Here is a 27,294-nt window from a genome sequence, read left to right on the forward strand (position 1 = left end):
ATGGAATCCAACATAAGGATCAACAATCCTGCGGACATTTCTGTTATTGTCATCTATTTTTTGGTAGTCCTGGCAGTGGGACTATGGGTAGGTTGGGATTTTATTTATTTATTTATTTATGTAATGAGCAGGTAGTCTATAGGCTCTTGGGAAAATGGCTCCGTAAATGAAAATGTATAATTGTATAAAGATTTTGGTGCTTAATTGAGATAGATAGTTAATAAGTGCATGATGGGGAAAATGTGGGTATTTACTGCAGAGGGGATGGTGACCCAGGGAGGCATCTGTTTAGGTGGATGAATGGAACTAGTGGGGAAGATGGAGTAATGAGGTTTGTGTGTGGAGGGGCTGAGACATCTGATCAGTAAAGATCAGGCTGGCAAGGGTCCCTATTAGAAAGCAGGCTAGTTGTGAATAGATGGGGTTTAGGACCAGGGAGCGCAGGGACTGCAGTGTGAATCAGTGGTGTAAGGTGATGCCATAAGAAATAGTGAGAAGAGGGAGCTGCAGGGACAACAGAGGTGAAGTCCATATGCGGGGAGGGCAGTATGATGGTGTATCAGAAAAACTGCCCCTGTGACTGTGTGACAGACTGGGGACTGCAGATCACTCTCAGCGAAGGAGTGAGATGGGTCAAGATTGTAGGTGCCATTTGAGGGCAGCATTATCGTGCCTTTTTTTGCCAGCAGCACCTCGACTAAAGAGTGCAGTACCATTGAAACTATGAGGAAGGAACAGTTTCAGGGGTGGCAAGTGGTGGCAATGACTTTCTGTTTGTCATCTAAGCACAGCGGTGCCTACTGCCCTCACCCCAGCAAATGCTGAGTGTGCTGAGGACTGCAAGGCAAAACCCAGTGCCTAATCCGAAAACAAAGCACAGTGCTTTCACAGCTGATGGAGAAAGGCAGATACTATCCTATTGGTGTAACTTCAGTGCTGAAGTGTTTGAAGATAATAGGCCAATACTGTGAGCTACAAAGCTGTAAACAGTGGAATGTCACTGAATTTCTGTTTCCTTGGGGCAAGCTCTCCTGGTCACCTGAACACCTGGCCATTAACAAGCGGAGAGGAGGCATTGTCCCTCAGTAATCCTCTGCTTGCCAGGAGCACCACAGGGATCCATTTCACAGGGCAGAGAAGTCAGCTGCAAAACAAACGTCCCTTTCTAACAGCCTGGCAATGTTTTGAAGAGCACCAAAAATTTAGGGCATACACAAAATGGACACAACCTTTTCTTTACCTCTTTGTATCGTACATGCCAAAATTGTAGTAAAAAATCTGAAGCCGCCAGTATACCTTGCTGTCTTGCGGGAGGGAGCTGGGTCTTTGCCACAGAAGTCTGGCTGTTGCTGTAGTTGAACTTTGCATTAAAGGTCTGTGAAAAAAATGGGCTGATCTGTGGCTTGTCAGGCAATTGTGTGCTGGCTGATTCCTGGAACCGTTTCTTTCCAGCAACAACATCCTGTTTATTGGACAAATACTTTTTCAGTTGCTGTGTGTAGTTAAATGTAAATCTATTGTATTTACTTCCTTTCTTCTGTATCAGAAGAAAAGACCTGGCTAATTTTCCCAAGTCTTCTTTCTTATTTGCCTGTTCAAAGTCCATCAGAGGAGACAATGGGAATCCAATATTTGGATCAGGGTCACTAACAAAAATTGGAGGAAGCTTCCCTCTAAAGCCCATCCCTTGACAAATACAAAATGACTGTGAAAAGGAAATTTTAGTTGGGTTCTTTTTTTGAACTTCAGAGACAAGCGGGTACAATGCCGATATCGCAACAAGAAAACAGATTTTTGTAGGTATCTGCTGGGGCTGGATAGTATTGAGTAAAAAAGCTGCACACTTTCTGTTAGTGAACTTGCAACTTACAGCCTTTTTTGATGTCTGAAATCAAAGGCATTGCACACCTGATGAAGTGTTCATATGAGCTTTTATCTGAGTGATCTTCTTTTTTTTGGTTAAATTTAATTTTGTTTTAATATTTTGCACTGTAATGAAAAGTGAAGCAATGAAGCTTGAATGGTTAATGTAAACCTAGATACAAGAATCATTGTTGAGTTGTATTATTTTCTTCATCATAAGCTTGTTCCTTTTAGCCACTCTCTTTATTTTTTCCACTTTACCCTCCCCATATGTTTTATCCCTTCATTCTAGCTGTTTGTTCTTAGTCTGCGTATAGCTTACCTATTCTACTTAAAATATGATTCAGTCTTCCTTTTTTTTTTTTTTTTTTTTTTGTTTTCCAGGCTATGTACTCAACCAACCGAGGGACAGTAGGTGGATTTTTTCTGGCTGGACGAAGCATGGTTTGGTGGCCGGTGAGTGCTATATATTGTGTGTGTATATAAAACATATGTATGTGTATGTACATCCATATGACTATGTCTAGTCCTTAAATATTAAGTGTCTCTATAATACTGTTTAGCCTGGGATGGCTATGTCATGTAGACACACTTCAAACTTTCTCTAGCCACAGTGACACAAGGCAAACTGCACAACAAAAGCCACCTGATAGGCAGGGAAAAGTGTTGGGGAAGTTGTCAGTGTTGTGCTCTGAGCTGTCTTGATTATGTGACCAACTTTTTTGAACCTAGATACATTGGTAATGTCAGTGTAGACAAATCCAGTGCTTTGCCTTTCAGCGCACTTTAAAACTTTTTAATATTATGAATTTATAACTTTCACTGCACTCAAAGAAGCTGGCTCACTTTGAGGTTATCACAGAGAAGCATTAATTTACTGCAATTTTCCCTCATATTGCTCTATTGTTTCCACGTTTGGTAATAAGTTCTGGTCTGTACAAGGAGAAAATCCTGGAAATATTATGAAAAGTTATTGGTAAAATATAGTTGTAATTTTATTTAAAGATTATCTGTGACTTATATTGTTTGTCTTCTGTGGATCTCTATTCTCTTCCAAGGTGGAGAAAAGGAGCCACAGATGCAAAACATGTTCATAGCCATCCATCAGGCCTCTGGAAGAAATGATATTAGAAACAATTATCTATTTCTTCCAGACCATATGGTCTGTTTAGTGTGACTTTTGATTCAAGATTCCACCCATGTGGATTCAGTTACAGGATCAGAGAGAGTGAGAATAAGTATTTGTTGTCTAAAAATTTAGGAATTTTCTTAAAGTAGGCTGCAGAAATACCTACACAGTCTTTCAGTCTTTTTGTGCTTCAGGGAGCTGCTCTCTGCCTTTAGAAGGGATTGGCACTGCCTCTTTAATGACATAAAAAGATTAAAGGCCAATGACAGTAAAAGGTTTCCTCCTTTGGTATAGTAGATCTAAGAAAATTCAGGTTCCATTGGAAGATTGAGGAAGGAGAAAGTTTCCAAGTTATTTTAAGATAAATGCCATAATTCTAGGGGGAGAGGAAAAAACCAAACAGATTACTTTGCTTAAATGTCAATTTAATCAGTGGGCTGGTTTTAACCTCGTGCAATTCTGTATGCCTGTCAGAGGTGAATATGAATACCCTTTTGTGCAGAAGTAAATGAAGGTGGAAGAAGCAAGGCAGGAAAGACTCACCATAAAAAACTTCTGTCTTGCTTCAGTGGCACTGAGAACTCCTAATGAGTCCCCTAAGATCCAGGGAAGATTATCTAATGCTGAGTTCTCTGCCAACACAAAACCAACAGATTCAGCAAGCTCCCTTCCTCCAGTGGGAAAACAAAAGGGATGACCCCACAGTGCAGTGGTTGCTGCTAGGATCATCTCTCTCTCTCCTTCCCTAACTCTGCGAGCTCAGCATGGATGAAGTGCTAGTCATCAGTGGAGTCCTAGACCACCCCTTCGATCTTTCCCTTTGGAATGCCAGGAGTGTCTTTCTGCACCATAAAAATAAACCCTTCTTGCTATTCTTCTTGGTATCACTCAAAATAAACAAACAGCAAGCACTCGAGCCACAAACTAAATACCATGTCAGCAGCACCACCTTGGAAAGTTTGCCTTGGATAAAAAGAGATTCCAAAACACCTATTCCCACAGTTTAGCAGGTAGATAGGATGTCCATCACCCAGTGCAAACTGGGCCAAAATGACTAGGAAACCAATGAAAGTATAGAAAGTTCAGTCAAAGATGTGATCTCAGTTCTGCAACAGCTAATGCTGTGTGTATTTTTTTATTTCTTCTGTGCTTTGACTTTTCTTTTGTGCCACGTCAGGACTAACCTGGCATGGTTCTGGAAAGCCCATGTACACTTCCACAGACTGTAGATGAGAGGCAGAGTCGGGGAAGTTGTTTTGTAAGTGGACTCTTGTTTATCAGATTTCTTCCCTGCAACTTCAGGATAATGACCCTTGCTGTGTAATTGCTTTCTGGAACAGAGAAAAATGAAAGAAAGAAAAAAAAAAAGTCCTTCCACAGACTTGTTATAAACTTAATTCCCTTAAACTAACTGTATTTTTCAGTGGTTGTGCTATGTTCTATGCTCTACAGGGCAGCCATAAGTGGCTTTTCTGACCCCACAGGGAAAGAGGCTCATTAGCAGTGTTATCAGGATCTCTTACTGACAAGCCTGGGAAAGGGATTCTGTTCACTTAAATGATTTAATAGCTGTGCTTTAGTAGACTAGAGGAGACGCTGGTAATCAAGGGCTGGAGGTTAGTCCCACTTTTCATATGGATTTTGCGTGTTTGTCAGTCACTTTGCCTGATTGTGATTCAATTTCTCAATGTATAAAGTAGGAGCAAGACAGTTATCCTGGGCCAAATCTGTCCAACTTTGGCTCTGATTGTTGGCTCCAGCAGGATCCGTGAAGGTTGCTTAGTATTTTGCAGAGCCAAGCCCACAGTTAGTCTTTTCTGGCTGCTCTGCTGAGGTAATAGGTCACTTCCGTGTTAGTTCACTGAAATCTCTGGCCTTGTGCAGTGGATGAGCCAACTCAGTAGTTCCAGTAGTTGATTAGGGATCAAGGTATATAATTACATTCTCACCAATTGCCAGAAATTTAAATCCATCGTTGGTTAATCACAATGGTATGAAATGCTGTGCCCTTTTTACAGAAACTGGTCTCTTGGACTTTAAGGGAAGTGTCTTCAGGAAAGACACATATGGCTCTTTAAATACTCATAACCAGCTCTGCTTTTTCCAAAAAGACACAGAGAACCTCAAGGAAAGTGACAGCTTTGTAACAGTGGGCCTTGCAAACTGAACTTTAGCTTCTTTTGTTAGATGAAGGAGTTAGGTTCAGCCAAATACTTTCTACCATTGTAGGAAATGAAGTATCTGTTCCTGGAGAACAGTCATCTTAGGTGGCAGCCAATCTCACAGGATTAACAGGGTTTCATGCACAGTTAAAAAAAAAAACAACTTCCATTTTGAAGCTTTCCTGCTTTTGAATTTTGTTCTTCAGGTTCTGTAGTTTTGCAGACAGAGCTGTCTGCATAAAATTATGGGTTACCTTTATATACTTCAGTTCCTGAGGCATACATGCTAATAGGACAAAGAGTATCTGCTGGGCATCTGAAGTCCAGCTACGGTTAGGAAGATTTACTGAAGAGTAAGTAGGAAGCATGCAGAGTCAAGGACATACTATGCTTTAAACAGAAATGTAACTCAGCTCTTTTGTTGTCACTTATGTGTTGATCTTTGTGAGACAGGAAAGAATTAAGGGAAAAAAACCCAACATATTTTTGCTTCAGTTCTGGATGGCTTATTTTCATGGCCATCAGAACTGACGACTGGCATGATTTCTCTGATCTCTGCATCCAGTTAAGTTCTACATTTTCTCAGAATTCTCCCAGCTTGCTGAATCTGACACTGCTGTGCAGAGCCAGGAAAGACAACTCTGGTATGAATAAGATTTGTATTTCCTTTTCTTAAATAAAGTGGAATAAAAAGTAAACTTATTTTGTCAAGTTCCATACAAAAAATAGTGTGAAATGAATAGTTTTCAGAGTAAAGATGATAATAAAGTAATCAAAGCAAAGTACTAGTAGAAAAGGAAAAGTTCAGTGAAACAGATCTCTACAGAATCCATCCGAAGTTTCCATCCAGCCAGGAGCTGTTGTTTCTGTCTCAGAGGACAAAGGTGGAAAGATATCAGATCAGCCTGCTTATGACTGTGCTGTTCCAACAGGTGTTGGGCTTGTCAGAAGACAGAGACACATTTGATGTGTATTGTATATCCATCTCTTTCGCTTAGTGAATTGTGAAGTGTATAAATGTGGTTTAACTGGGCAGTAATGCAATACATAGAATTTGCAGAGTAATTGGGAAAGCAGAATAAAACCCTACAATTCTTTCTTTGGGTGTCAGAGCCTTGAAAGTGTGGCAGTAATATTTCATTGTAAGCAGTGTACTGATTTTTCCGAAGTGACTAAGGGTGATCCCAAAAAACTCAGGTAGAAAAAAAGATGTCCTCCCATCAGGGTAAAGTCAGATGTAGCAGGGAAGAGTTGTGAGTTAAAGAAAACATGGACAGTGTCAAGGAGTAGTTCTCAAACAAGGGAATGAGAAATTTGTCCAGGGAAAAGGGGTTTGAGAAGCAGTTTCTGCAGGTGACCCGTGGGAGGAGGGATACTTCAGGGCAAGGCTCATGATCTCATGCTGATGTGAGGGAGCCTCTGCTGTTCTCTGTAAAGGGGATAAAGGCCACAGGCAAAGTGTGTGTGGGATTGCAGAAAAGAGTTTGATACCAAGCTAACACTTTTAAACAGGAGAGCAAGCATTAGGAGCATAGGATATGTATTAGCAGGTTCTGGGAGGGAGAAAAGCCATAAGCTGTAAAGTCTGCACACTGTTGCTGCAGTGGTCACTGATTTGCAAAGTACATCATATATGATTTGGAACAGCAAGTGCTGGGATGTCAGTGCATCCTCAAGTTAATGAAAAGAGCAAGGTGAAACGGTTAATGAATAACATGGTAAAAACAGAGTGATCATAATCTGTCTGCAGTATAGTGGTACTTTTCCTGAACAGAGAACTCTTGTTGAAATCTGACCTCTTAAAAGATTTTAAAAGAGTTAATGTTCCACATTTACGCCAGGTTAGTTCAGTTTTTTGTCCTCTCTTTCCCTCTTAACAGCTTTTGTTCCTTTCAATAAACTTTCTTCTCTACTTTTCCTCCTAGATCTGTTTTTAAAATTAATTCACTAACACATGCACTGAGAACAGTTAACACTTCTAGAAAATTGTTTCCCTCTGTCATCCCCCAGTTTCAGCCCAGCGTTCTTTAGGTCATGCATAGGTGTAGTGCAGCATCTACCAATGGCAAATCAACCAATTCCAGTAATCAGCCTTTTCAGTACAAAAATACCACAGCAGTAAGTTCTTCAGAATTCTGGGCATGGGCCCAGAGCCCATCTGCCTTCTTCCCTCATCGTTAAAGTACTGCTGTGGCAGATTGGAAATTTCTCTTTTCCCACTAGTACCAGCAGCTAACAGGATGCAAGCATGCTTGGTAAACACTCCTTTTGGTTTAACTGTGCTGCAGTTTTAAGGTTAATATTCATTTTCTCAGCTATGGAGCCATGTTCTACCTTTCCATGTATACATAACAATAGGAAACACTTCTAAAATTGCATCCATTATTAGTATGTATTGATCTTACAGTTCTGCTGCACTGGATGTTCCCTAATTGACAGAAGAAAATTTAGAAAGTGAAGGTGGTATCTGCATTCACATAGTTTTGTCTTTGTGCTGGCCCTAAATATGTGGGTAATTTTGCATTGTTTTGGTCTGGGTTTGTACTTTTCTTACAATACAGTTGTACTCTGGGTAAAGTTGGGAACACAGCATTGTCAATGAGTGCTACGATATGGCCCAGGGTTTCAGGCACTGAGCCAAAGCTTACTACAGCTGTCAGTTCTTAAAGTTCTTCATTAGCTGCTTTTGTTACTTGGATCTGCGTGCAGTACATTTTAAGCTTTTGAAACAGGAAAGGGAACACATTAAATAAAATCAGAGATCAATGTGGTTAATCTTTTCTGGTGATTACATTTCTAGTAACCTAGATTTAAGTTTAATTATTCATCCTCAGGGAAAGCACTGGACAACAGTGCTAATGCCTGGTATAAATGGTATTTGTTTCTTCACGATCATTGCTGGGAAAACACTGTTGCTGTCATAAAGAGGTTAAAAGAAAAAGTTCTCTTTAGTACCAGTGATCTCTGCGGCTTATTTGCTAATGCTTGTTGCAACACTTATCATTCCTGTAGAAATATCTGTCATATGACAAACTGGTTACATTTCTGTAGGGCACAACTGACTTCTAGAAATGTGTTTTAAAAAAAAAAAAAAAAAAAAAACTGAGGGAACTTAGAGACATAAATTTCCTGCCATAGCAAAAGAACAATTTGTCTGCAAAATGACTAGAAGAAATCAGAAGATCAAACTGAGAAAAGGAGGAAAAAGTAAGCTTGGAAAAGACAGAGTGGAATCCTCTGCTGAATTTTATTTGTATGTTGCAGATAAAAAATGGGGGAGGAAAATCTATTTTATGATTGTGAGATGAAGAGCATGGTTGCTATTCCTGGCTATGGCATAGCTCTACAGAATAAATCTGATCTTCAAAAGTGGATTTCTATAATGAAACCCCTTTTATCCTCCCAAATCTCAGGCATTTGTCCCTGTGCTCTCAGAAAGATTGACTAAATTTTTACTGCTACTCAAAGAACTCACTGCAGTGACTGCAGACCTGGAAATTTGTAACTATTCCCTTTATATACACTTTAGGACCCTGAAAATCTCCCAGTGAGTTGCAGACAAGGAATATTTCTCCCTTTTGTAAGGTGACTCCGTACATATTCCAACCACCTGTACTTGGGAACTACATAAGGAGAATGTGCTGGATGCAGGTCCTGTGTTCATATGTCTAAAAAGCTATTTTTAAGCACCTTGGGATCTTTCAACATGAAAGGTCTACCTCAAATGAGAGCATTAGAAGCTGGTCAGCAGAGGTTCTTTTGCCTACTTTCTATATGCTTTTCTTTTATTTTTAACTGTGTTTCCTCTTTTTCTTTGTAGCTTTCAGAGGACATAAAGAAAAAATGGAAGTGAATAAAAAAAAATGTTCACTCACCTCTTTTCATCTTAGAACTACTTCAGCTGACATGTTTTCTGCCTACAATACCAAATCCAACCTTTTTTTCATGCTGAAGTTCTCACCCTGCATCCTTCAATGTCTGACCATGTAAATTATCATTAGGCATTTCTGCTGCCTTTAATGATTTCATTTTGAGGAAATCAAGCTTATACCTTTTCTCTTCATCTTTTCTATAGTCTGAGCTATTTGATGAAGAACTAGATCTTTTGGCACAATCTCTCTTTTGTGAACAACTCCTGCCTGTCTGTAATCCAACATAAACCTTTCATTCTTTTTTAATCTCTCCCTGTTCATCAATTCCTATGTTCTCCTCACTGTTCTCTTTGTATGGTCAGTGCAATATTTGGGAGTCTTAGTGATCCAGCACTTCTTAAATATAACTCCTTGATATGCTATTGTTTGTATCTTCCAGAAGCAGTTTCTCAGCAGATATTTCTGCCACACAGATTTCAGAATTTAATTTAGTAATTGAATATCTTTTGACTAGAAGTGAACCAAGTACAGAGTCTGTCCAGCTCTCACCAATGACACGTTTAGTTCCACAGACTGTGGAATATGAAATAGGGAGTGCCATTTCGACAAGTGGGTATGCACTTATTGTTTCCTCCTTGAGCAAGACAGATCACAGTCGTTTTCCCTAAGTTAGTAAAATTTTGCAAATATTTTAATATCTGTGTTGGTGTCATAAACTGTTTGCCTCAACTGGAAGAAGATCTATGTAACACCTTATTCATTCTCACTGTTGTAGATACGATGGCTGAAGTCTCAGCTTTAAAGGGGAACGAAAAGAGGGAGTCTTGAAAGTTTTCAAGGATGTTGGTTGTCAACCATTCTCACCATCACCATCTGATGATAGATAGGCATGAGTTCAAAATGCCAAGTGAACATGATTTTTTCAAGTTACCATGAACAGGACCTAAAAGCCAAATATTGTTCTTTCTGTTTCCAGATTGGTGCTTCTCTGTTTGCCAGTAACATTGGCAGTGGACATTTTGTGGGAATAGCAGGAACGGCAGCAGCTGGAGGAATTGCCATTGGAGGATATGAATGGAATGTAAGTGGCATGCATTTAAGTGAACATATTTGTGACATCAGGATTATCTGCAGAAGTTAGTCAAAATAACATTTCCTAATAATTTAGGACTGTCAAACTTTGTGCTTGGCAACACTTGTTTTCTGTACAGACCAGTAAGTGCCAATGTAATCTACTATTTAGCTCATCCTCCTTGGTCCTTGTCCAAGCCACTGGGAGAAGATGACCCTTTCCTGTTGAATGAGGCTTTTTAGAGAGCATTTGAGCCAAATAAGTTGGTTGATTCTCTTCTCTATACATATCTTTTGATTACCTTTGAAGTATTTATAAAGAGCACTTTTAGACTGCAGGATGTTGGGAAGAATTTATCAGTTTTGTAATCCATAGTATTGTTTACAGCATTTTGCAATGTAGGAATTGTTGAAGGGGCTTTGATTTCTTCACAGGCTATAAGAAATTTTGGACATCCTTCACAACAACCTACATTCCAAGAATCTTTTCCTCTTTACTTTATCCTTCCTCTAAATATGTGTGTGTTTTGCTTATGGTTGCTGTATAGGGTAGAGATATCCAAGCTGACTTCAAATGAACTACTTGGGGTACCAAGAGTAATGTTAACTGCAACAGCACAGAGATTCACATGAGCTAATTCAGTCCATCTCCTCGTATTCTCAGGCTCTGTGGGTGTGAATAATAATGCCCTTGTTCTGCTTAATTCACCTTCATGGAAAGGATTATACCATGACACAAAGGACTTAATGAGCGTACATAGGTCGATACTTTCCTTGCATTTAATTCTGCGCAGTGAAAGAAGCGTACCACCCTGAGGGATTTCGCTTTTTTCCTTAACGAGTAGATGATTGCTGCAAATAGTCAAGTACTCATATGATATAAATATTTAAGAAGAAGGATAAAGGCTAAAATGAACTCTGAGATGTGCACAGTTAATCTGTCATCTTTCTCTATTTGCTTACACTAGTCCTGTAGCAAAACTGATTTTGCTTCTCTTTGTACCAAAACTAAGCAAAACAAAACAGAACATGCGTTGCTTGAAATTTCATGGTATTCAGATCTCTAGGACCCATATCCTTCTTCAAACATATCCACCTCTAACACTTCATCTCCTAGGAGATTCTCTGTGGACTGCTATCAATACACAGTGTAGAAGAATTGTTGTTTAGGAAGAAGCAATGATGCATGTGTGTATTTGAGCAGATACATTACATAGTTCACTACTTACAACATAGTGGGACTGGTGTACAGGTTAATAGACATGGTGGATATATTGCCCTTGACTGTATAATCTGATTCTCCTCTTGAAAGAAATCCTAAGTTTGGCTGTTATCATGCTTGTGTATCTCTATTATTCCACAGAAATTATTTCTAATTAGTATTAGTATGACAGCAGAAGCTGAGCCAGTATTTCTTGTCCTTCTTATGGTTTTGATCTAAGGGCAGAACTTAAAAGATATGGTTGAAAAAGTCCTCTAAGACCTGTGGACAGAATAAATGCAGAGAGCAGGATTTTATTTTACATTTATCGACTTGAATATGTACAACTGTGTATCAGACAGCATTTGCTAGCCATTTAAGTCAGAAAACTGTGACACTGCAGTACAGTAGGACCTATAGTTCACAAAATACACATGGTAACACAAAATATATTATGAAATGGTAGTGTGGAAATACAAAATATTTTACTAAGTGCATGTGGTACATCCTGTACAGTATGTGGGATTGTTGTGAAACATATGGCCATCTCAGAGAGACCCAGTGCAGGAGGCAGTTAATGATCAAAATAATAATCAAAAGGAGTGCTACTCTCCCCAGTACCTAGATTTGTGGATGTCACAACATACCATTGCAACATACCTGATTCTGAGTGGGAAAGTACCCTGCATTAGTGGCTCTGGGATCAAGATACTAGCAAATAGGTCTCAGGTAGCAGACTTCACCTTCCTTAATATTTCCCAGAAATGGTAGTCTTATGGGCTGGTTGCATTTTAAGCATTGTTAAACCAGGCTCCCTGGGTCTGCTCTGAAGAGGGCTAGGTTAGCCTGGTGTTGCTAGTGGAGTGGTGCTTTGATCCTAGAGGGCAATCCTGTGAGCAGAAATCGGCTGTTTTTCTAGAAAATGTATTATTATCTTGTGTGCTTCTCTGAGACATCTAGCATGAACTCCAGGCTGCATAATGCCTGACAAATTTTTTGGCCAAGATTTCATTCCCAAATTTTCAACTGTAAATCAAAGGACAGAGCAGTTCCTCTTCCACTGGACCCCCACAATACCCAGGTTTATGTGGTTTCAATGGTCTCTGGCTGCTATTGAGTCTGATAAATGGTCTTTGGGAGTGCTATCTAGAGAGAGGAGGCTAATTCTGCTGATCTTGTCTTGGCTGCAGGCTCTGATATTTGTGGTTGTTCTAGGATGGCTGTTTGTACCCATCTATGTCAAAGCTGGGGTAAGTCAAAACAGTACGTTATGCTTTTCTTTGCTGCTTATGTTTGTGGATCAGGTCTTGAATATTGCAAAGCCATTATGAATGGCATGTGATCTGAGTGTGCTAGAACTGTACTATGTTATGTCTGTATGTATTTGAAAAGTGAGGATTCTCTGATCTGAGATGAGAAGTACTTGGTACTCTCTCCTTGTTCTTTGATTCCTGGAGCTGCTCTTCCTTGCAACTGCATTTGCAGCATCCCTCCCTTTGCCCTCCACTCTTACAGTATCTGACTAGCAAAAAACTTTCTCTAATTTACTTTGTACCTGTTCCCCATTATCTGAAACCTTATCTACCCTCCCTGCAGGTGGTGACAATGCCAGAGTATCTGAAGAAGCGTTTTGGTGGGAAACGGATTCAGGTCTACTTGTCAGTCCTTTCTCTGATCCTGTATATTTTCACAAAGATCTCAGTAAGTAAAACTTTTACAGCATTTCTTCCAGCCTACATTGATCTGAAGAAAAGAAACTCCCATTTACAGTATTTCTGACACAATTGGTCAATTCTTTCTGACTTGGAGCCCTTGGTTGAATTAAGGACTGTGAAAATATGATTTGTGTTCTCTTCATTCTGTCTAGTGAGATCCAGGTCTGTTCTGCAATCCAAGTTTTTTCCTTCCTGGCAATGTCTCTTAATGCTTGTTGTGCTTTCTTTTTTAGGTTTTAAGGTTTACTTCTACTTATGCTCTCCTCTAGAACAAGTCAGGGTGGAGGGAAACTTGTATTACATTACAGTCTATTATCCTAAGGATCTGTGAAACATGTGGCAGGAATTTTTGTCCCCAGACTTCATATTTATCTGTTTTAGCATCCTCTGGTGAACATGCCATCAGTAATATAGATGAGGGGAAAAAAGCCAGAGGGGTATGGAGAAAAAGAGAATAATAGGAATTAGAAAATAAGGGAGTGGGGAAATTCAAAGGAGGGAAATTATAACAGCTGAGGTGGAAGGAGGGAAGAGGAGAGATTCTTTTAATGGGCAAGTGTATGAAGTGGTTGTGTTGCTGTGAAGTAGTGAAGGGAGCTGGTATTTTCCCTATATCTTGAAACTAACAAGCCTCTAAAGAAGTCCACAGTTCAGGCATACCTCAATCTGTTGTTTTGCAGAAGTTGCCATGGCAGATTACTCTTTGCCCTCTGAATGGGAGCTGAGTGATAATAGTGCAATTTAAGCTAAAAGATTGGCCTTTTGCTCTCATTCTCACGTCTTCACGATAACTGATCCTTAGAAAGGTTATAAATTAAACAGGTTGGTACTGTGGAGCTGGCCTCAGAGTTGGATTTCTATATATTTCAAAAAGATTAGTTAATTTGCTGTTGTTGTGCTTAACTACCATAATAAGAAATCCCAGGTATGAGAGAGTTCTGGCAGCTCTAGCAGCTGAGCAAGTTCTCCAGTTGCATGACTCACAGACCTATTCTGCAACACATGTTTGTAATGAGCCCATCAAGGTGTTACGTAGGTCCTGAATTTACTATCTATCTTTTATTTCCAGCCTCTATCACGCCTAAGGATCTGGTCATGGGATTTCACTCTGTTTCAGTTGGAGTGTCTTGCTTCTAGGCAAGACAGGTTCTCCATTTAAGCTTCCAGTGTGGTCATGAGGCTGAAGCAGCCTCTCCAGCTCTTGTGGTCCTGTCTTATTAGGGAGCAAAGCAATAGTCAAGAGATCCATACAGCAGCAGATTACCTGGGCCCCACTCTACCAGTGGCCCATCCCAGCTTCTCATCAACCCAATTATTCCAGATGTGTGTGGGCAATTGCTATGGAGCTGGGTCTCTGAGCCATGCAGGGGAAAAGTCTGGTGTACAAGTTCCTCTAACCATTTCTCGTTTCCCCCATCTGCCCAGAACAACTCTGACATTGTCTGTCCCACACAAATATGGCTCAGATTTCTGTAGTATACAAACATGTCTTCTGCATTGTTGTCTTATGTCACTATATTTGGTAGGGCAGGATTTGCCCAGGTCTGATTTACTTGCCATATCTTATTCAGAACAGGCAGAACAGTCAAAGTCCTTGGAGGTTTCAGGTACTGTCAGAGGATGTCAGAGTATGTTTTTCTATACCATGCTATGTAACACCATGGCCAAATTGTCTCCAGATGAACCAGCTCCAGAAGCAGAAAGGGAAAGGCTGTTCCACCCTGAACCATAGCTGACTTCTTTGTGCTGTGCAGAGATATGCATATTATGTGAAGCTAGCACAGGTCTCTGTTCCCAGAGGCACGTTGTATATCCAAACATACCCATGTGTTGACAATCCATGCCATAGCCAGCTTGGAGATTTGCATTTTACTTCCTTGACTGCTACTTTTGCAAACATTCCCTTGTGATCTTCGGGGCTTATTGAGATTTGATATAGAAGGATGAGTTTCTACCCTGCCCTTAACGGGCAGTCACACCTATCAGTTTGGCAGTGATACTGCCACTTATCCTTGTAGAAGAGTGGCATCTCGTTTCTGGGGTAGTTATTTCATGGGCTGCTTCCTTGATGTGTTAAAGTATTATCTAATGTTCTTAATAATATAATTATTGCGGTGCTTTTCAATGAACAGTATAATACATCATGTCGTGTAACTGCTGGCATGCTCTTTCTGGCACAGTGCCCACCACCATGCGATGATCAGATTCCCTTTGCACACCTCTGTACAAGGTTGTTACCATTTCTCTCCCTGCACATTTCTGTGTATTTTTTATTGATTTCTCACCTTGTTTTGTGGCTAATGAACCACTCACCAGACAAGGCCACACTGCAAGGTGTTATCTTTGGGATCAGGACACACGTGATCTTTGAGCCCAAAGGATTTCTGTTGGACAGGTGCGTCACATGTACATGCTTCCTAAGCATGCAGTACTTTTTGAGTAATGCCCATAGCAGCTTTCAGGGACTTGCTAGCCACTAGTGTTGCTGATGTTGGTCATTATGCCAAAGAAAATGGCCTAGTAAAAATAAAATCTTGATGGAGAGTAATTGACTAGATTATGGTAAGACAAAAAGGAATTAAGACCTGAATGCTTTTGAAGAAATCATAAATCGTAAATCAGAATTTCTAAACGTATCACAGCATTTTCTTTACGTTCATTGTGCATAATTTCAGTAGTAAATATACGGGTATAGGCTTACCAGGGGGAAGAGGAGGTAGAAGGATAACCTCCTCTTAGGACTGTATGGTGTAGGGTGTAAAGAGTATGTGCCACCACCCTGACTCCTACATTAACATTGCAGCTGGATTCACTCAATTGGCATGTGTTCTGCGAGTGGTTCCTGCATGATCTGTGCATGGCTTTGGAGAGATAGCGTGTAATGGAAGGGAGAGATTTACTCTATTCAGAGATAAGATAAGGATTAAATAGTGTCCATAAAAGAGTATTAATGGAGAAACAAGGAAATAGTGGAAGGAAATAATCTAATTTGGAGGGAGGAGCAGTGAAGTTGGAAGGTAACTCAGCAATTCAAAGAAGCTGATATATTGCTCAGGATGCTCAATAATTAACTATAAATTTCTTTCTGGGGGTCGTTTTAGGATCATTAATATTTAATGTTATGTAGGCTAAACTAAAGTCAAGAACAGTAAAAGAAAGACCTGGGACATAAGCTGGTCAGTGCTGTGAAAAGATAGGAAAAAAATATTCCCATAGAGAGAAGGGACAAAGGATATGGTCTAACAGCCACTGGGGTTAAGAGCTAAATGTTCTGGTTCCCAGTTCCAAACTAAAACTTATAAGAAACCAAATCGTCTCAAGCTGCTCCAGAGGCAGAATTTTGGGAGTGGGACTTCTGTTGTGATTCACACTCTGCTTCACAGTTGGTTTTTGCACATCAGGGCTGTAGGGTTGGAGGACCTCATGCTGCAGATGTCCGTACCACTTCCTCATTCTCCAGAGTGAACTAAGGGTGAGATCATACCCTGCAGTCTCGGTTTCAGTGTCTCTGGAATGAAGAGGGTTTCTTCATCCGGCATCTCCCAGCTAGCCAGACTACATAACTGCTTATTAGTATATCTGCCCTGCCTTACCTCAGCCTACCCATGGACAAAAGGGGTGCGAGTGCCTGTTCTGTGATGACAGGCTCTGGTTGCCCCACAGCCTGGCCTGTGGAACCTCCTGCTCCTCCAGCAAGCTGCCACCTAGCAGCTGCCCTGCAGTAATTAATTGTGTGTGCAGGCTTTACCCCAGGGCACATGTAATGTTGTTTACCTTTGTTTCTCAGACCCTGCATACGGGCAGTTCCTGCAGTATTTTGCAGCTCCTGCATTTGCTGGATGCCACTAGGACTTGTACTGTTAAAGGAGGATAGGACTCCCTGTATAGAGCCCTTGTATAGGTGGTGTGGTATACAGAAGGAAGGCATGCAGGTGGGATTGGAGATGAGCCCAGGAACTGGATGCTCAGGAGCAAGGATAGGTACAGATGCAAATCCCTAATGAAAGCATAATGCATTACAAGTGCACTGGGGTAGATTATTCTGATTGCAAACTTGGATAAATAACGTTGATGCAAATTATCTCTAAATCAGGAACTGATTTAATGTGATTAAAATCTCAGAGTGTTACTCTGAAATCTGAACAATTTCTTTCTTACACAAGAGCTAAAGGTCTCTTCTGTTAGCCAACTGATGTCAAGTATTCTGACAGGACTTAAAAACAGAGGTTATATAAGATGTTTGCCTTTAATCACCATTTGTCCTGAACCAGCAAGACTAGCTATACCACATGTATGCAAGCAGTAAAGAAAAAGTAAGGGATTTATAGAGCAGCATTTAATGAAGAGAACCATGCCGTATCTTGGACGTGTCACAGAGTCCATCCCTGCACATAGCAGCAAGTGTAACCTGAACTTTAAGTAATTTGTTATTAAGCTGTCTCTCAGTATTTAAGCACAGAGTAGTGAGGTGACTGTTCCTAGCTAAAAAGATCCATTGCAAAAGACCTGGATGTTCTTTGAGAAGTGTTACAACTCTTGTACTGAAAGCAGCACGGCACTGAGAGGAGACTAGCAGTTGTACTAAAATGGCCTCTGTTTTCTTTTTGATTTTTTTTTTTTGTGTGTGTGTGTGCAGTACTATAAGGGGGGAGTTGTGTATTTCAGTACCTGCATCATGAATGTATAATATGCCATCATCATGAATTTAAACATTGGTTGATCTATCATTTTTTCTTTTACAGGCAGACATATTCTCTGGAGCTGTATTTATACAGCTGGCCATAGGGCTGAATCTTTATTTGGCCATAATTATCCTGCTTGCTATTACTGCTCTTTACACCATCACAGGTGAGTTTGCAGAGCAATCTGATAAATTAAAGAAGTTAGGGGAGCCAGAAAAAAGAGAAGAGGGGAGGTGGGTAAGAGGGGAGAAATGAAAACCTGAAAGGGGAGTGATTTACAGTGGTCTTTGTTTGAAAGAAAGAGGTTATGAGAAAAGGGGGGGGGGGAGGATTTGCATGGGGGCTAACCTGTTTGTCTTGACTTTTCTTTGCCATTAGGTGGCCTTGCAGCTGTGATTTACACAGACACCTTACAAACATTTATCATGGTAGTGGGATCCTTTATTCTCATGGGATTTGGTAAGTAAATCAGATGAATTAAACTGGAATGTTCAACCACAAATCCCACAGTGGCTATGGAAATGGGTCCTGCAGTGTGGAACCCTGTTATATTAACCAGAAGATTTCAGTTCATATACCCTATTTACCAGGGATGAAAATCGGCATGCTGCCAAGCCCTTCAGTCATTGAGACCACTCCATCTCTAAAGCACAGGTGAATGTGTAAGGTAGTATATAGCATCTCATGACAGAACAGCACTTGTGATGGCTAGTGAGGTAAAAGCTGAGCTGTTTGCAGGTGATAATGATACTCTTGAGAAGTTCAGAGAGCATCTTGTTTCAAGATTGTAATTTCATAGATATTCAAATGCTGAAGCATAAAATTTTGGATTCAAAGTGAAGAGCTGTTGGTCACGTTACACGTTTTTTCCTTGTTTCTAGGTGCTAGCTTGTGTTAAAACAACCCAAACATATTAACATTTTAAGTAAGCCTTATAGTTGATCTGTGGAGGTCAAGATATTGCCAGCTGGACAAATGATATGAACTGAATGTTTATGAATAGGACAATGTGTGTGTCCGGAAGACTATAGTCTTAAAAAAAAAAAAAAATTTTAAAAAAAAATTTAAAATCAGAAATCATGCTGTTAAACAGAATTAATAGGAAGGGATCATAAGAAAGAAAGGAATAGTGATAAGATTCTGTGAATTTGTAGTGTCCCTTCCTTATCCTTCTAGTTACTCAGCACTTGGTTTTCCTCTAGCTAGGTCTTTCACTGAAGTGAAATTATTCCACCACTGTTACAACAGAATTAACTTCAGACTGACCTAACCTGGTAAGACCCTGCCTTAGGTTCTCCCTGGGTTAACAGTGTGTGGAAACAACGTATCTTCATTTCACTTCTTGGCAAGGCATGTATAAGAGATGTGGAGCCTAAAATAATGTTTGCGAGCTACATGACAGAAACCTAAATAGAAAGGTCACTTTGGTACTTAGATTGTGTGAATCCTTACAAAACACTGTATACAGTTTTCTGAAAATGTTGATGTATACTGGCTAGGATTTTTTTACATCCATATTAAGGAGGTTTTTCTCACATTCTCTATCTCTGTTGGAGATTTCAGTATTAAATACTTCATTGCTATTTTTACTTTCTATTTTTTCAGCATTTGCTGAAGTAGGAGGGTATGATGATTTCATGCGAAAGTACATGGAAGCAATTCCATCCAATATCTCCTATGGGAATACTACGATTGATGCAGAATGCTACACTCCTCGGAGGGATTCCTTTCACATCTTCCGAGATGCCGTCACTGGAGATCTGCCATGGCCAGGGCTTGTCTTTGGTTTGAGCATCATTGCTTTGTGGTACTGGTGCACAGATCAGGTAATGTGGAAGCCAGATGCCTCAGAAATGCCAAACACAAAACTCTGCAGTCTGGCGTGATCTAGGGGTACTCTTGTCCCACTGCAATTCAAAGCTGGGTCACAGAAATGGCAGTTATTTCAAGACTGGTCAGTGACCTTTCAGTTTCTGGTTTCTAGACCCCTCCCACATGTGAGAAAATGGAACGGGTGTTCTTTCAATTCTTCTTATGCACTGTGCCCAGCAGACACCATGTATAATTCCTTTCTCATTTTTTTGTGTGTGACCATGTGTAAAAACACAGAGAGGTTGTAATGTGAACATTCACTTAGGAAACCATGTATCAAATGATCCTGGTTAGACTGCGTCTAGATATGATTCCCCATTCAGTAGTCTGAGTTTGTTTCCTATTTGTGTGGCTTTCATCTTTGCATGCACAGTCTTGGGAGGATGTTCTTTATATGTCAGGTCTTTCAGTCTGGAGACTCTTCCCCAGTCCTCCTTTCTTCTGCCTAAAACCTACCGTCCAGTTTCCCCGAGAGATCACACTGACATGAATAGAGGAAAGTGTGCTCCTGCAACTACTACATGAGAATGTGTCCAATCTCTAGCAAGTCTGCTGCAATCTGTCTGCATTCTGAATTGTAAGAAAGATAATCTTCACAATTTGTAAACACATGAAAAAAAACCCCAATGTAACTGTATCTATTGCTCATGTAAATATTTTATTCCTTTTTGGCTTTTTAGCCTATCTGCTTTAAGAACATCTTGTGAGAAAGAGGCTTACCTCTTAAACATACAGTGGATAAATGATATTTTACTTTACTTATTTCAAATATATCCTTTGATTTTCATGTAGTTTTTATTTTTCCTAGTGACAGAAATGGTAAATAGGTTCTTTCACTATCACAGTGGTTAAGAAGTATCTTGTATCTGGAACCTGACATGGTGCGTTCCTGGAAATGCTATTCTTGGTTGAGTCATGCATGCTTGCCATGTCTCATTGACAGGTTATTGTCCAAAGATGTCTCTCTGGCAAGAACATGTCCCATGTGAAGGCTGGTTGTATCATGTGTGGATACCTAAAACTGTTGCCCATGTTTATTATAGTGATGCCTGGAATGATCAGCCGAATTTTGTATACAGGTATGCATATGTATACAGAAATGCAAATTTCTTCTTGCCATCTATCTTTCACTGCCCGTCTCTCTCAATTTCCTATTCTCTGTCCCTTCCAAAATACCTGTTAGATTGTCATCTTGTCATCCAAATTGTCCGGGCACATGTATGCACAAAACCTAACTTCACTGTAAGAAGCCACGGGTCTTCCTCTTTTCCCTGATCCCAGGTTTCTGCTAATGCTATTGCTGTTCATTTTAGGAGAGAGAAATTCCACAGTGTCCCTCCCTAGTTGTCTGTTTGTTACAGCCCCACTCTGGCTGAATGAGTGGAAAATGCTGCCCAGGACGGATACTCTGCTGGCAATCAGAGGAAGAGGGTCATCAGTCACAGTAATATTCTGGGCCATGGACAGTCCCAAGTGCAGTGTGGGGGAAATGCCAATCTCCCTCCTCTCTAACCATCAGTGTGTTTAACAGCAGGTGGAAGAGAGATGTTCAGGTTGGAGGGAAGGGTCTTTGTGTTCGTCTCCTTGTTTTTCTACATGTTCTCCTTGTGCTGTTCAGTTCTGGTCTGACAATTAAAGCTGATTTTTTTTTGGGGGGGGGGCCTCCAGCACTTTACAGTATTCTTTTAGAGAGGAAAGGAAGGATAGAGGCTTAGAATCACCTTCCTCCCTGCCAGCAGACCAAGGATGATATCAAGCTTGCCAGTCCAGTGGTTCAACACAGAGATAAATTTTCAAAGCTCTACTAATTTGGGAGCAATCTGTTGTTTATATGACCTTGTCTAACCCTGTCTTGTTATCCTCTCCTCAGATGTGGTGGCTTGTGTTGTGCCTGAAGTCTGCCAGCAGTACTGTGGTACTGCAGTTGGCTGTACAAATATTGCTTACCCAAAAATGGTAGTGGAGCTTATGCCAAATGGTAAGACACTGTCTGTATTTGTTTGTTTGTTTGTTTTAAGAAAGGTGAGGCTGCCAGACTGTAAAAAGAGGTGATAGAGGTGATAGAGGGAGCCCAAGTCCCAGATTTAGTTCAAAAATTCTTGCCAGAACTATGTAGTATTAATCAGAGGGGTAGCTGTAGCTGTAGGTGCAGAATAGCTACACGCTGACAGTGTCAGCTCTCAGCTGGCAAATACTGGGTGATGAAATGGTAATTGATCTCCCTTTCTGTGAAGGTAAAAAATAACCTACTTTGCCAATGATTTATAAAAGACTGTCTCTGCTAGGATTTCTGAGTTGGAGGCATACATCTGCAGCCCTTCTGCTAAACCCGCTGAGGTGGGAGGAGAAAATATTCTATGTACACATTGTCCCACAGGACACCTGTTCAATGAGAGAATAAGGCACCACTCTGGAGAAGACTACATACACATAGAAGATAAATTTCTGCAGAAAACCACAGAGCTTGTTCATAAGGCTAGATAGATAGATTATGATATTATACAGACCATGGTACTTCCCTGGTATCTTTAGTACTTGCCCATCATATTATAACTGTTGTAAATAGTATTATTAAAATACTACAGTACTTCCTCATACTGTGTTGACTAGATCATACCATCTGGAAAAGTGGCTTACTCTGATTTTCAAACAGTAAAAGAAACTTTCTTTTTTTCCAAACAACTGGTTTACAAATGTACCGCAAGCAAGTGAGCACCTGCCTGCAAACAAGAGCAATTAATTTTGTAACTGTTGGGGAAAGTCTTTCCTTTTTATTTCAGCATTTAATCAGACAGCATTCACAAAAGAAGTACCTATGTTCTAAAAGCTCAAGAGTTGCCCTATCACTGCTGTAAATAGCTTTTCCAAAGCTCAGCAGATGTCACTTGCATTGCAAGCATCAGCACATAAATATGCCAGACACACTCATAGCTGGCTGACTTGAAAGGGTCAGGCAAGCAGTATGGATGGTGCCACGTACCGAGACTCTTCACTGAACGCTCATCCTGGTTCACATATCTTTGTATTTCAGGTCTGCGGGGTCTGATGTTGTCAGTCATGTTGGCCTCCCTTATGAGCTCCTTGACTTCCATTTTTAACAGCGCTAGTACTTTGTTCACTATGGATATTTACACCAAAATTCGATCACGACCATCTGAGAAAGAGCTTATGTTAGCTGGAAGGTAAGTGCAGCCGAGCTGTACAAACACAGCCAGTCCCAGAAGCTTTACAGTCGTCAGCCTCCAAAAAATGCACTAAGTGCCTTGGTGAAAACCTGCTTTCGCAGCGTGCGGGCAGTGCAGCAGTGGCCTCCTGTGGCCAGACAGGCTGTCCCACCCTACACTTCCCTTTTGGCAAACAAACCCACCCTTGCTTCCAATTTAATTGACAGTGGTGCATGAAGTAGCTAAACTAATTCTCAACACTTCCTACTGCTATTCAAAGGGAACCATTTTAAAATATCTTCATAGACTTTGTGCTACACCATACTACAGCATGAATGAACTAGTTCTTCTAGTTGATCTGCTATTGATTTGTCTCTAGACGTAACAAACAAAGGAAAAAAGTGATTTTCTATGTTTTGATTGCATGTTTAGCTGTATGCTGACAGATATTTGACAGACACAATATCCAACTTGATTTCTTTTGTTTATTCAATGGTAATTGGCCATTATAATTGATTTTGCTGGTTGAAATACAAAATGGACATTCAAATTATTGATTAATTGCTGTTTTTTTCTTTCTGATAGATGCTTCTAAGCAGGTGGCTAATTGAATATCTGGCTGTGTTTACAGGGCATTTATGTTACTTTTAATTGGCATCAGCATTGCCTGGGTTCCTGTGGTGCAGTCAGCTCAAAGTGGGCAGCTCTTCGATTATATTCAGTCAATTACCAGCTACCTGGGACCTCCCATTGCTGCTGTCTTCCTGCTTGCCATCTTCTGCAAGCGGGTCAATGAGCAGGTACGTACAAATTAGGAAACAGGTATGCTGCATGGTCCTTTAGGCATTGGGAGAACTGCTTTTTTGTTCTGGTGTCTTCTGTTAGCAACTTCTTCCTATTCAGTTTAATCCTGTTATAGCCCAGGGATTCTGTGTTTCTGTACCCCAGGACCTGAGGTTTCAGAGATGAGTTTGAAAAAGTTCTTTGCTAATCTGATAAATAAACAGTCACCTAGGAATTCCTAGATAGCTCTAAAACTTTGGTTATCTATCACTTTGCCAAGAAGTGTGTCAAATGGAGAATTTATGGAGACATATTTGAAAGTAATCTTTTAGGATATTGGTCACCGAACTGCTTTACCAAACATATCACCGTTCACCTTCTTCTTGACTGCCATATATTTTGTCAACAGCCTTTTAAACAAATGTGCTGTAGTTTCATGCATTGTTTCCCGTTGTTTTTAGGACCTAGTCTGGGAATCACTAACTTTGATTCATAGAGCAGTGAACTGAGAAATATTGTACTTAAGCCTTTGTAAGTAACTCAGAAGGCATGAGGTCTGTCACATGCTTCGGTGGGACCATAGGCCAGTCATGGTAACTGGGGTCTCAGACATTCTGAAAACTCAATACTCGGGAATTCAGTTTCTTTTCTATAATACTAGAAATAACAATACTTGCCTATCACTCAGATTTGCTCCAAGGAGGATTAGTTCAAGGAGAAAGCCTAGAGAGAGAAAGTTTTTTAATATGGCTCGAACTTTTTTCTTACTATTTTCTCTCGAGACCAGTTCAGCAGTTATTTGTGTGTATATCCAAGAAAAGCCTGTTTTACATACAAGGAATGTTCCATTTCCTATCCCAATATGGCTAAACCTCACAAATGGATTAAATCTTTGTGCCCTTTGTGGAAATCTGTCATTGACTTTAGCTGGAATTTTACTTGAGCAAGAATTCAGTGTAATCCTCGGGGGTTTGTGTACACTGCACACTTTAAATTTGGGTAAATAGGGGATACAAGCATCAAAACTTCTGAGAATTGGAGGCTTGCATAAGATAAACTCCAATATTGTAATTATTTGTAAGATTTATCAACATTTCTTGCTCAGAATCATTCTTCTTTCTGCCAGAAATGGAATGAACTATCTTGTCCTACTCCAAAACCTTTTTGTAACTTTGACCACTAATAATTAAAACTGTTTTGTTCTTAAATGCAGCATTAAACCTAGAATATTTTTTAATCAGGATTTGTAGATTTGTGTTACCATTATTATTTTTTTTACTTCACAAACTCAGAGAATAGTTGAGATTGGAGGGCACCTCTGGAGTAGTCCAACCCCTGCTACTCAAATGTAGGGCTAACAAGAGCAGGATGCTCATGTCCTGTCCAGCTGGGTTTTGAGTATCTCTAGGGGTGGACACACCACAATGTCTCGAGGCACCCTGTCCCAATGTTCAATCACCCTTACAGTATAACAACAAAAAAAATATGTTTAAACAGAATTTCCCATATTTCAATTTGTGCCCAGACATACCTGTGTGTCTTTTATACTTTGGGCTAGAGTAATGTATACCTACCAGCAAAACATCCACCAAAAATATCGAGAATTAACTTTTAACTAATTACTAACAAGGTCATCAGGAGATAAACCAGACGTATGTTTCAGGAGGAACGACACACAGTTGCTAGCTGGTTCCATCATGCTAAAACTGTCAGAGATTTAGCCCTCAAAGATAAAAAGGTACGAGAACAACCCTTGGGATGTGTAGTCTGTGGCTAGAGCCTGTCCTGTGTAAGGAGAGCATTGTGTGGAGACGGATGAACTTTGAGAAATGAGCTGGATGAGGTGTTTCCCATATTCTTTCTCTGAGCTGCTGGTCATTGCTGCTTTCAGTTATATTAGTACAGTGAGCTGTAAATACGGTCACTGAAAGTATCTGAGTTAAAACCCATGTGCCAAAGGCAACGTAACACATAACTAATTACCTCTGTGTTTCCTCCAGCAACTATTCAGGGCTTAGAGCTTATTTCCATGCCTGAAATTACTCATTTTGATACCTTCTGTCATTTTGTCTGCAGGGTGCCTTCTGGGGCCTGATGGTTGGACTGCTAACTGGACTTAGCAGAATGATTGCAGAGTTTGCCTATGGAACTGGCAACTGTGTGACCCCTTCCAACTGCCCATTCATCATCTGTGGGATTCACTACCTTTATTTTGCAATGATTCTTTTTGGGGTTTCCACCATCGTCATCCTGGCAGTCTCCTTCATGACTAAGCCCATTCCTGATGTACATGTGAGTATTATTGCAGTCCTGCTCCTCCAGAAATGGAACTCAATGAAACCACTAATTTTAAACACTGCTACTCGCTATATTACCTCCTGACATTTCACCTACCCGCATCATATAGTCCTTGTAAGAAAGCAAAGGAAATAATTTTCATTTATCTGTCACAAATCTTCAGTGACTCCTAATAATCTTAGACATTGACTTAACAGACATTTGGGATGTGATGGTCTTACAGCTTGTTCGTGTGCTGGCCAGACTGATTTGTCTCTATGTAGTAAGGCTGTAGATTTATAAACTTATTTTGTTTCATGGCAGCTTTACCGCTTGTGCTGGTCTTTGCGGAACAGTAAAGAAGAACGTATTGATCTTGATGCAGATGAGGAGCAGGACAAAGCTGATGAAAGAGATGAAGAATCAGGTAACTTGAGTATCTATAGATTCTATCAAAGTATTTGAGTATCCCTATTTCATTCCTGGAGAAACATTGACATGCTTGATATTCAAAGACAGTCCCACTCCCCCCCAACAACAAAACCTCAAACCCCACATATTTAAATGGCTAGTAAGCTGCTTTTTACCAAACTATCAAGCTTAGTGTAAATCAGAAGTGAAGTGGATTTGATGGGAGAAAATCTTGTTCTCTAGGTAGCTAGGTGGCAGTTCTAGGACTAAAACAACGGAGATGCTTTAGGTCAGAGGTGGTGTGCATTGGCAGAACTGTGTGCAACTCTAGCCCTTGGAATGAAACAATGAGAATTCACTTGGAAATAGGGAGTAGTAGCCAGGATTGAAGGAGCAAGGATCTGGTGTAAGGCACTATCAAAGCGAATTGCCAGATATCCCTCTGGCCAAAACCATCTGCTCTCTTTGCTGGCTTTCTGGTTCTGCTGCTTTCAAAAGTATCCTCAAATTCATTTATTTGTCTTTTAATTAAAAGTGTAAAAGCTATTGAAAAAAATGGAGTTTAAGCTTTGCAGCATGGTTTGCTTCTCCAATACCGGACCAAGTCTCTAGGCTGCAAAAGGCACAAGTGTCTTCTGCAAAAGGCTCACTTGCAACATGTAGAAAATCACTCTTTTTCCAGGTGAGCTGTGAAAACACAGTATTAACTTGATTCTTGTACTGCCTTGTACTAAAATGTTTCCATGTAACTATGACAATAAATCAGAGCTTCTGCATTAAATATAGGAATGTCCTCAGTCACAGAGATCTTCCAGTCCATGCAGTGATCCATGCTTACATTTCATGACCAGTGTGTTATTCCTTCCAGTTAATAAGGAAAGTGAAGAAGAACCGGGATGCTTTAAGAAAGCGTACAACTGGTTCTGTGGCTTAGATCAACAAAAAGGACCCAAACTGAGCAAGGAGGAAGAGGAAGCATTGAAGAAGAAACTGACTGACACAAGCGAAGTGCCGCTTTGGAGAAACGTTGTGAATATCAATGGCATCATCCTATTGACTGTGGCTGTATTTTGTCATGCCTTCTTTGCATAA

The 27,294-nt window shown here is 40.3% G+C and overlaps 1 protein-coding gene across 3 annotated transcripts; it reads left to right on the forward strand.

The window, feature by feature from the left end:
• SLC5A1 (solute carrier family 5 (sodium/glucose cotransporter), member 1) lies at positions 1-27,294 on the forward strand. Of its 3 annotated transcripts, none has more exons than XM_010575072.1 (15): positions 1-87; positions 2,248-2,319; positions 10,003-10,107; positions 12,489-12,548; positions 12,895-12,999; positions 17,756-17,861; positions 18,074-18,154; positions 19,301-19,521; positions 20,511-20,646; positions 21,438-21,545; positions 22,599-22,749; positions 23,363-23,531; positions 25,591-25,806; positions 26,116-26,227; positions 27,071-27,294. In XM_010575072.1, exons 1-15 carry the CDS (start codon positions 1-3, stop codon positions 27,292-27,294), a joined length of 1,953 nt encoding a protein of 650 aa, XP_010573374.1. The 3 variants fall into 3 exon arrangements, with proteins under 3 accessions (XP_010573374.1, XP_010573389.1, XP_010573381.1); XM_010575087.1 differs by having other exon boundaries at positions 27,089-27,294; XM_010575079.1 differs by having other exon boundaries at positions 26,116-26,218.

The sequence above is a fragment of the Haliaeetus leucocephalus genome, unplaced genomic scaffold, assembly GCF_000737465.1.
Source record: "Haliaeetus leucocephalus isolate CR32 unplaced genomic scaffold, Haliaeetus_leucocephalus-4.0 Scaffold13, whole genome shotgun sequence".
In the NCBI taxonomy this organism is placed as follows: Eukaryota; Metazoa; Chordata; class Aves; order Accipitriformes; family Accipitridae; genus Haliaeetus; species Haliaeetus leucocephalus.